Source organism: Pelodiscus sinensis, chromosome 5, assembly GCF_049634645.1.
Source record: "Pelodiscus sinensis isolate JC-2024 chromosome 5, ASM4963464v1, whole genome shotgun sequence".
NCBI lineage: Eukaryota > Metazoa > Chordata > Testudines > Trionychidae > Pelodiscus > Pelodiscus sinensis.
Genome location: NC_134715.1, coordinates 43339794 through 43350860, shown reverse-complemented (window position 1 = coordinate 43350860; position 11067 = coordinate 43339794). Strand labels below are relative to the sequence as shown.

The following is an 11067-nucleotide window of genomic DNA, read 5'->3' as shown; positions in this document are numbered from 1 at the left end:
TCTGTGATGTGAGAAACTTTTGCTGAATGAGTGCTACATCTGGGTATATTCCCTTTACGAACACATACATACGGAATAAAATGAAGTCATGAAACAATTGACATTTTGTGTTCTGAAATCAATTGTTGGAGATCAAGTGATTTGCTTCACAGGATTCCCATTGCAGAGTTATGCAAAATACAATCACCTAATTTTCCATAGCACAGGTTTAATATTTTAAAAAAAACATTCTTTTTGAAGGTATTTTATTTGTTCACATTTACCCTATTAGTGGTTAAAAACCACATCTGATTGTTTTAAAATGTTTCTTTTAAAACTAAAAAAATTAAACAGCAGCTTTGTGTAAAAAAATATGGAACAGTTACATGAACATAATGTACAGCAGTATAAAAAACTCAACTGTTTGTGATGAAAGTATTTTGAAGAGAGCAAATAATATTTAGGCATGTAGGAATGATCCTGAACTAAGCAGCTTTGAATTAGAAAATATAACTAAAAACATCTTAAATATTTGTATAAAAGAAGCAAGGATTCAAAGTGCAGGTGCTCCAGCTTTCATTTTAACAGAACCAGTAAATGGATACAGGATAATATTCAGTTTATATAAAGTGACAGTGTTCTCAGTAAGACTTTTAAACATTCAGTTACAGATTTTTTTTTTCAGTTTACATTTCTACTTTCCAGTGTTGTAAATGAAGACATATGCAATACAGATTTTTCATTTCTTACACTATTGAGGATATATTAATAGGTTGGTGGTAAAGGTTAGTTTTGAGAGCAGAATAATATTAGCTAGGCTGCGGATCCAGCTATATAAGTATTTTTTAATATTTACTGTTTAAAAACATCTTTTCAACTTTAAAAAGAGAGACTACCAATCTGTTGAGAAACCGGTCTGTAACTTCCTTGGGCAAAGAAAGGCAGATCCCAGGAAATCTCTCTGGAGGATGTGTTTTATATATTTAGAAACACAAAATCAAAGCATTCATTAAAACCATTAACCTCTTAAAAGAGACACCCTCTGGGATGCTCTATGACATTTACTTTTCTTTGAGGCCCTATGCAAATTGAGTGCCCCCTATAAAATTTTAGCGATCTCCCATTTCTTGTCAGGCCTTTTTGATAGGTCTGCTTTAAAAATGTTTCATAAATATCTGTCATTCCATTTAGAGTTACAAATTGAGAACTAATCTTTACCATTTTTACACTGACAACAAGGTTAATAATACACATATATTTCACTGACAACGGCATTTTTTCTGTATGTTGAATAAAATGTGCATTCCTGTAACATTTCCCACAAAAAGTGATTACAATTCAGGGGAGTTATGTCTGTACCCCACCATTTTCACTTTAGTGAAAACTACCATGTTTTAAAATACCAGGACCTCTTGTCAGGTACTAATAAATATGCAATAAAAAAATCTAAAATAAGAGAGACCCCCGACTGCCTTTTCATCCTGACATGGTAGAGATCTCATAGTCACTTATGGAAGTTATTGGCTTCCCCATCATCCGTATGTTCTTTGCATTAGTAATCCTAGCCATCATGGACACAGGCTTGTCAAAGTACCTCACCAGCGCTGGTTCTGTCAAGAGAGAAGCTAAAAATTGCTCAAATGTGATAGCCCAGTCTCTGTCAATGCTCGTGCTTCTTGGCAGAGCAGTGTTGTGGCTACTTCGCACCAAAACTGTATCTTCACCTATGTCTTCACAGTGGAGCTTTTCCTCCTCATGTGAACCTGTACTCAGTACTGAATAGGAGGACATGGAGCTGTCATCTTTAGTATCATCATCAGAAATAAGCATGGAAGAACAAGCTCCATTGTCCCTGGGAGAAGAGTCTTCAAGCTTAATGTCTTCCATCTGTGCACCAACTGTCTCCTCGTCATTAGCAATGAGGCTGGCTTGAAAAGATTCATGCTGGTTAAGATCATACTGCTGGCTCCCCTTCTTCTGAAGCAACACATTCTGGATAGCTTTGCTGCAATTGTTGTGGCTACTTTCTGTATCTTTTGTGGGCTGAACAGCAAAGAGTTTACCAACCTCACCAATCTCCAAAAGCAAACTTGTCACAGCAGCAGTGGCATGGTATAGATCTTGTTCATTGGGGTCTTCACTGAACATGTTATACATTGTCTTGCACAGTTCAATAAATTGCCCCTAAGTGAAAAGGAAAAAGACAATTAAATTAATTAAAGGAATGGCAGCAAATGTAGCCTTTGAGATTTGGGTATAAATCAGCTTAAAGAACTTTGGGTATAAATCAGCTTAAAAAATTACACAAGGGATTAAGTAGTGTATATGGTGAGGTAAAAGTTAGAAGCAGAAGGGATACTTTAGAATATTTTCTAATATTCAAGGAAATCATATATTTGTCTAATACGTTTCCATCTAATTGGTGGACTGAATTATTCTTCCCCTCCCAAGCTAATACAATTTTCCCTGCCTTAAGACTCAGGAGGCAGTGGAGGAGGATTAGTGCTTCTGATAGCTCAGCATTATCCTTCTAACCAGAAGGACAGTGGCACCAATCTTAGTTCTCACCGAGTCATAAGGGAAAGAATTAAAATTGGAGCAGGTTTCCTACACGACTGAAGGTGTGGAAGAGGAACCTTTGAGGCTATATAGATAATTATAAATATTAAAAATAAAAACATTATATTTTTAAAATGTACATACTACATTAAGAAACCAGTCAACTGAGCTGATGCAAGTCCATGGCTAAGGAGCTGGCACTAGAATCTGCTGAAGGGCTAAACCAGTTTTGACTGCAATAGTCTGTTCTGAAGATACAGGAAGTGTTTCTTCATTTTAATTTATTCAAGTAATTCAATTCAATGTCTATTTCACTGAACATTCAGAAATTGAATTTGTGTTGGAAAAGGAAAGAAGAAGCCTCCTCACTTTAAAACGTTAAACATGGATTGGACAAAACACAGGACAATTTAGGGAATAATCTTTCACTGGCTACTATGAAAGGAATAGCTGCTCAAAAAGGAATGTCTACACATGAAACCCTATAGCAGCACAGCTGAAAATATGCCCTATAGCACTTCAGCGTAGACACTTCTTGTGATGATAAAAGGGGTTCCCCCACTGGTGTAGGTGGTCCTCCTCTTCCATTGACCAAGCGCCGTCTTACACTGGGGATTAGGTCACTTTAACTGCACCACTCAAGGCATGAATTTTTCATATACCTGAGCAATGCAGAAAAGCCAACTTAATTTTTGAGTGTAACCTAGACAACAGTCTAAATTCATTAGTTGAGTTTCTGAGACTGGCACTCACTCTCCTTCTAAAGAATAATTTAAAAAAATTCCACAGACATACATGAATGGTACCACAGACTAAATCAGAGAGATGGAGGGGGGAAAAGAAGGGGCAAAGAGGACAGTTGTCCTGAGGCTTGACAATTCAGAAGGGCCCAGTACTCCTGGCAACTGTTGCTACTGTGGCAGCTGCAGCTCTGGGACCTTTAAAATGCCACTGGAGCCCCATGCCACTGGAGCCCCATGTACGTTCCGGACAGCACTGAAGGACTGGCAGGGAGAGGCTAGCCCTGAGCCCCACTCCTTCTGCCAAAGGACCCACCTCTTCTGGGAGCAAGGAGTTGACTTCCCAACCTTGCCCAGGGGCCCAGCAATTCTATCCCTCTTCATACCATGCTATTTAACTGCCAATGGACGTTTGAATGGTTGATATTGAATATCACCAAGCTGCACCTTTTGTTCCCTCTATTCCTCAAAATTCTGCAAAATAGCCATGCTAATATTTGCAATATTTTTAAAACAACTGTCATATGATGCTGCTATTTGAACACTAACATTTGCTCAAACATTTGCTTTATTTCAGCATGTGGCAAAACTTCCAGCATTTATGAAAAATACAGTGAAACCTTTGTTATCTGGCACTCTGTTAACCAGAAATCTTTGTTAACCAGCATTGCCCCCAGCCTCAATACTGTCACATCTTCAGGCGCTCAGGCCTGGCTTGGTTTACCACATTGCCTTAATTTTTTATTTAAGTACTAATAATCTTTAACTCAAAATAGAAATGTGAGACCAACTGCCTCATACTACAAAACCACAAATATTAAAAACTTGAGTTTTACTATTATTGTCCATTGGTTTATCCTATGTTGATGGGACCCTCAGATAACTGGAATTTTTAGATAATTGGAATGCCCTAATCCCCGAGCGTGCTGGATAACACAGGTTTTATTGTAGCTACATGTCAACCGAATTTACCTGGTTCAGTTTGGGTAAATCTTTTGCATTCTTTGCTTTAGATTTATTCTCTTGACTCCACATTCTCAGGTAGTTTCGATTCTCTTGTGAGTTCTTCTTACCTAAGGCCAGAAAATTATCCAGAAAAAAAGGGGGAAGACAAAGTCCATCAGGAGGTCCTGCATTAGCATTTTTTTTATTTTCTTAAAAAGAATCCACTTTTCAAGCAAAATATACTGAGAACATATGTACCTTTGTCTGGTTTCAGGTTCACTGTAACAAACCCATCATCTGTCCCTTGTTTGCTCCTGCAGTCAAGGCCAACAACTAATGGAAAAGTAATTACAAATCAAGAGATTTATTGTAGTTTCAGATACTCATGTCTATTGTATGCATGTTTACAGAGTAAAACAAAGTAGAGTAAGCACAATTTTACACTTATGAGGGCATAGTCAAGAACAATAAGACAATCACCAATATTTTGTTTATTTTTATATCTGCTTACAACTTCCATGTCATAAATAAAATAAAGGAATGTACAAGGTCCATCTTTTTGTACAATACAATGCCCAGGGCCATGTCTGAGGATTCCATCAAATAAATATCACCACTACTACCACCTGCTTACAATGATAATATCCATATGATACATTTAAGTTACAGTATACATCTAATTGCTTCTCCTATACTCTGTCCACTAAGCTACCTCCCAGGATGATACTTCTAACATTCCAATCAATCATCAGCTATAGTTTCAAACAACCTTCCGAAAAAAATGTTTTAGTCTTCTCCCAGAAATTAGACAAGCCAAATGTACATGAGAGACAATACTCAGTCATTAAACAGTGACATGTGTAATTTCCAGTATCTCCAAGCATTGTAGGATTGGAAACAGGAGTTTGAAACCACTGGAAACCCTTCTTCCTAATGGGGATACAGGAAGCTTCAAACTTCAAAGGTTGTTGTACTACAAAATGTATTGAAATACATTAAGTTTATTTTAGAACTTTCTTATTACAGCTGCTATCTTCATCTAAGTGCTGTACAGGGCTGCACATGATATTCCACAGTTTCCAAGGGTATGGTATTCACCTAATCTGACCTCCTGTGCAACATAAATCACAGGATTTCCCCAAAAATAATTCCGAGAGCATATCTGTTAGAAAAACAGCTAAAATTGATATTTAAAATGGTCAGTGATATAGAATCCACCACAACCTTTGGTGAATTGTTCTAACAGTTAGTTGCTCTTAATAAAAATGAATTTGTCTAGCTTCAACTTCTAGTCATTTTATGAGCTGTTTTATAGGCAGAAGGGTCAAATATTTAATTTAAAAGGATGATCTGTTAAAAGTCTTCAGCATTGGCCTAAGTCTGCTCTTATTGGCTTCATTGAAATATCCAATCAAAGCATCTAAAGACCCATTAAAACACTGCCAAAATGGTTTATCAGTAAATATACGACACATGTAGATTAAAGAGCACATGCTATATAATGAACATTTTGGAGGTCCTAATTTCTGCAGCTGCTGTTCCAGGTTCAGTCCCTCTTTTCCAATTGCAGGGGTTCTAAAGCCTCTGGAACTGAAGAAATAAGATCTGTAGGCTGACAGTGAGAACTCTTCTGCATCTCACAATGGATGCACAAGCTCTATGCTCATGACTATTTCCAATAAGCCCTTGTGTAGGCTCTTCATGGAGAAATTATATTCTCTCAGCAGATGCAGCTTCCTTATTCTCTCAGAGTACTGGTCACATTCACCAATTGGTTGGCCACTTTTGTCACTTCTTACTAACACGTTTAAACAAGATTCTACTCCCTTCGCTGTCCATCATACTCATTTTGGTCCGTCTCAAAGTTATACATGTTGAATGTGTGACACACAGATGATTAAGATTACAAGAGTAATACTTCATTACAGCATCAAAGGAAAGTCTTATGGAAAACACAGATAATATACATTTCTTTTTACCTACAATTTTATTTCTTCATTTTAATCCAATGAGAAAAATAGCCTTTTAAGAGTAAGGATATTAGTGTTAAGGATATTCATGGTCTCCAACATAGAAAAGAAAGATAATGTCTTGCAAAGTCACCTACCATGTGTATACTCTGGTGTGATGTCTTCAAAAAAGTACTGAGTTGCTTCAAAAGCAGAATCTGGCTCTTCTTGATCAGGGGATGGATCTGTGTGATGAAAGAAAGAACTTACTGCATTTAATTAGAGAAACAAAGTACATTTGTGTCAATGTAGAGTTTTTCATTTCAGAAGCACAGTTCCACACAGAGGATATCCACACTTAGGGCGAGTCTACACTGCACCTTTAGCTCATATCTTATTTCGATTCTATTTCAAAATAGGTTATTTCGAAATCTGGCATGTCTACACAGTGCCAAATTTCAAAATAACACACTATTTTGAGACATCTCTTCTCCCTCGTGGAAGGAGATTTACAGGGATGCTAAAATAGCAGGTCCACTATATTTCGCAACAATGGGCACATTCAAAAGACGCGTGAGGTCGCTATCCTTGCAGTGTAGATGTATCCTTAGATAGCATAATACAAAAAGCATATAAACCATCAAGCTTTAGGGAGAAGCTAACTGCTACCTAATGTGGTTAGGAAGAAGTTACTGTCACTGGCAGAGTATTTGATAATTTTTCACTAAATGGGTTTCTTGTACCTTCTTCTGAAGGTTCTGGTACTGGCCACTCCTTGGAGAGACATGCTCTAAATTAAAAGCATCACTAGCCTCAGTCTCTAGGACAGTTCAGACCTACGTGCCCTCAAATTCAAAACACTCATCTTCTGTGCAAAGTGCAAGTAACTCAGTCTTGTACAGGAGATCCCTATGGATTTAGGGGATGGAATTGTCCTTTTTCTTAGGCTGCAGAGCAGTTTCTCTGAGCAGGTACTTCAACCCACAACTGGCTGCTGTGGCTCACTGTCCCACTGAGAGGGGAATTTCGCCCACGGATCCAGCATTTGGGATCTTTGTCCTTCCTATGTACCCTACAATGCTGTCATGAAAGAGCTATTACCAAATACTACGCTGTGGCTCAGAATGGTATGGATTCCTTGTCTCCCACCTCACTTCCCCATCTTTCTACTTATCACTGCAGAGCAGAAATGTGGCAGCTCTGTTATGTTTATGGGATTCCATTTTTTAGTCTACAGGTGGGATCCCTCTGGTCTGGCATTCTTGGGTCCTGACCCGTGATGAACCAGAGAATTTGCTGGACCACAGAAAGTCAGTATTGTCTAGCAGCATTACCAGCACTTTCACTGCTTATTGGGCTCTCAGAATTTACGTAGGGGTAAATTAGAGGTAAATAACAGCACAGAACACAGAGGACTGAGGGCTATAAACAAACTTTATGGGACCATGGGAAATTTGGCCACACCCATGGTAAGTGGACATCTGGCTCACTAAAATCATGCCAGACCATGAATGTTGCTGGATCAGAGAGTGCAGGACTAGAAGAGTTCAACTTGTTTTATGTTCTTCCTGGGAGAAAAATTGAATGCTTTCCTCATTAGTGAAAAGGCATTGCCTAAATTGTGTTTTGTGTCTGGAATTATTTCTGTATCAAAGGTTTGTCATGTGCATGTGTGTAAATGAGCTTCTCAACCCTAAAGCAGTTGGGAGATGGGTGAGGTATCTTCCTGACACACAAGATACCTGTCAATGTATCACTCGGATGGAGGATAGTTCCGTCTTCAGCAGATATATATTACTGCCACAGGGACAGATTGCCTGCCCTTACTTCAGGCATGATGTGTGTATTGGGAAAATTGATAGGTGACATGAAAATGTGAGTCCTATACCCACAAATTCTTTTAGACCTATACTCATGCTTCTAGTGCATCAGAGATTTTTAACTGGCATAGCTTACAGCCCCAAGAAATGGGTACCTATCTTCCTTAATATTTACCTTTCCTCCCACCTCTCCTGATTAGTAAGCAGCTGTTTATTAAGACTTTCCTATATGCTCCCAAAGCCTTACTTGGCTTTTCATCCCTAATCTTTTCTTACTCTATGCTGTAAATCTCTGACTCCTGCGCAGAGAATTTACTCTTTGCTTGTTGAAAACAAAGCAGGGCCTCACAGGCTAGACAGGCAAACCAAGTGCCTTTCCAGAGCTACCAGGACTTTCAACCCTATGGCTAGTTTTATTTGATTTGTAATTCAATAAAATTGCATCCTAAATCATTTAAGCAACTCACGAGTGTCCTCATTCAAGCTTGCCTCAGAGGCAGTACACACATTAGAGGTGAGGGGCTCTCTATGTATCCTCTAGATTGGGGTGGGAAACCAAGCAACACAAGGACCGCATTCAGCCCCCCCCCCCCCCTTAGATTCCCCACCCCTACTCTAGCTCTCAGGCATTTCTAGCAAGATCCTTAAGCATGTGCATAGCTCTCACTACATACAGCTAGTGGGACACTCATATGCTTAACCTTATGCACAGGCTTGGATACCTTGCTGACCTGGCCGGAGACAGGATTAGTTTCTTTGATGTGATATCCATAGTGAATTGATGGGATTGTACTACCCAATATGATGGGCACAAAAGAAGTTACTGACACGTGGGAAAAGCTGTAAATGGCTATAAAAGTGATTTATTTATAACATACAGAGAAGAAAATTGAAGTGTGCTTGAAGATCCCCTGGATTCATGGTGAGCAGAGGACAGAAACGCTTCTGTTTCTAAAGGAAATTTCACTCTCCCATTTGTGGGCTAGGAAATTAGATGGATTTTTGAAATTGGAGAAATATTAACTATATTCCGATTTTTCTATTTTGAAATTAGAAATGAGAAATCAGCTAATTTAAATGTCTTTTACTCACCAGGCAAAACATGCATTTTATAGAGCAACTTCAGTTTCTCTGTAAGATCTCCATGACATGCTGCACCTAAACAATAGCGCATTGAACATATTAGTAATATTAGCAGCTTCTATCTCAGGGGCCTCAAACTCACTTTGCTTTAGGGCCAATGCAAGTCCTCAAATCTTCCAAGTGGGCACCCCCTCTGGCAGGGCTTGTGGGGAAAGGAATGTTTCCTTTTCTTCCCCTCACCCCCCAACTCATCTCCTAGCCCCGCCTGCTGGCCCGTGGCTTGAGGGAAGGAGTGCGATGGAAGGGGAAGAGGGCAGGGTAGGGCAGGGCAGGGCCCAGATTTAGAGAAAAGATACGGACACCCCCCGGGGCTGCAGGGACCCACATGCCAACAGCTGTATGTGGCTGGATTGTGGAACTGCTTGAGCTGCAGATGGTCCCCTGGCTATGAGTTTGAGACCCCTGTTTTATCAAAATAGTTCTCAGAGATTTACAAATGTTTATGGATTAATAACCTCAACTACCCTGTGAGGTAGGAAAGTAACCCCATTTTATACAGGAAAAGGGAAATATATAAGTTAAGTGATTTGCTTAACATCACATAGTAAATCTTGTCTGTGGCAGAACGAGGAATAGAACACAGACCTCTCAGTTCTTTATTTAAATACCAACTCGCTTCTTTACTAGAAGTGTGTTTAAATTTGCAGCTCTCAAAAATAGTCATCACATTGGTACACTGATGGCCGCAGGGTTTTCTGTTTAAAAAGAACTTTTTTGTGTAATTCCCAAGTACATAAGCTGTGATATGAAGGACATCATGGGACTTAGCTCAATTAGATCAGATCTCAAACTTCACTGCACCACAGCTCCCTTTTGACAATGAAAATTACTACCCAATCCCCAGGGGAAAGGGGAAAAGCCTGAGTCTCACCCAAGGGTATGTGGGGGAAACCCAAAGCCCAAAGGCTTCTGCCCCAGGTGGGGGGCCTGTAATCTGAGCTCCACGACCTTCAACTTTTGCTTCAGCCCCACAGAGAGGGGTGCGGGGACCAGCTTGGGCTTCAGCACTGACCCCAAGCCCCAGCAAGTCTAAAGCCAGCCCTGACAACCCACAGTTTGAGAACTGCTGCATTAGGTATTTGATAGAAAAGACCAAGGAAAACAAAATGATTGAAGAGGGATAAACTATTCTTCTGCTATTATATTAATCTCAATCCAAATGTTATTTGGCTTGTGGAAAAATGAGCAATATGAAATTCAAGTAATCTACAACAGCTCCCTGGATGTTGGAATCATTTTATTAGAAAAATATTCATATATTCTATATTATGCATCTTGACAAGTTAGGTGGAGATTTATTTTACATTATAGCTGACTATGAAAACCTAATGCCATTAAGTAGAATTCAATAGCAAGTATTTCTTGGCAAGTATCAACAAGTGCAATCTACTGTAAGGATAAAATAAAAAATGCAAAAAGATTTTAAGCTAGAATACCAAGCCAGCCTTAACCTTTTTCTCTATGGAAACCAATGTGAGTGATATTATAACACTCTAACTATACTTTTAAATGTTTATAACTCTCTAATCCCGTGTGTCTATATCAAATTAGTGGCAGTCAGAGTTAGAACAACACCAGTGCTTAAGACAGACTGTCTAACTGAGTAATGGACTGTACTGCTCAGATTAATTCATGACTAGTCTATAAACTCTCCTTACTTAGGCCAGAGACAAATTCACGGAAGTTGATTAGAGAATCTCCGTTTTCATCCAGCAGTCTGAATAAGCGTGCAGCTAACACATCTGAGTGAGTCCCACATGCCCAAGGAAAGAGAAGAGCAAACATCCCCTTGAACTGCTCAAAATCAATACGGTACTGTTCCAGATAAGGCAGGCTGGGGTCATGACGGTCAAAAGCATTGCTGTTCCCGCCCCAGTAGCAGCTAGTCAGATGTTCTGCCTGAACAGAAGGCAAATGCCATAAGATTACCAC

The 11067-nt window shown here is 39.2% G+C and overlaps 1 protein-coding gene across 1 annotated transcript in view; it reads right to left on the bottom strand.

Annotated features, from left to right (window-relative positions):
- Nucleotides 1–538: 538 nt before the first annotated feature.
- Nucleotides 539–11067, bottom strand: part of TBC1D9 (TBC1 domain family member 9) — a 70182-nt gene continuing 59653 nt past the window's right edge. The window contains exons 16-21 of the mRNA XM_006121624.4: nt 10794–11034; nt 9085–9150; nt 6331–6417; nt 4482–4556; nt 4251–4351; nt 539–2163 (exon numbers count right to left, since the gene is read on the bottom strand). Coding sequence (XP_006121686.1) covers nt 1456–2163; nt 4251–4351; nt 4482–4556; nt 6331–6417; nt 9085–9150; nt 10794–11034 — 1278 coding nt within the window. The 3' untranslated portion in view covers nt 539–1455. The remainder of the gene's footprint in view (nt 2164–4250; nt 4352–4481; nt 4557–6330; nt 6418–9084; nt 9151–10793; nt 11035–11067) is intronic.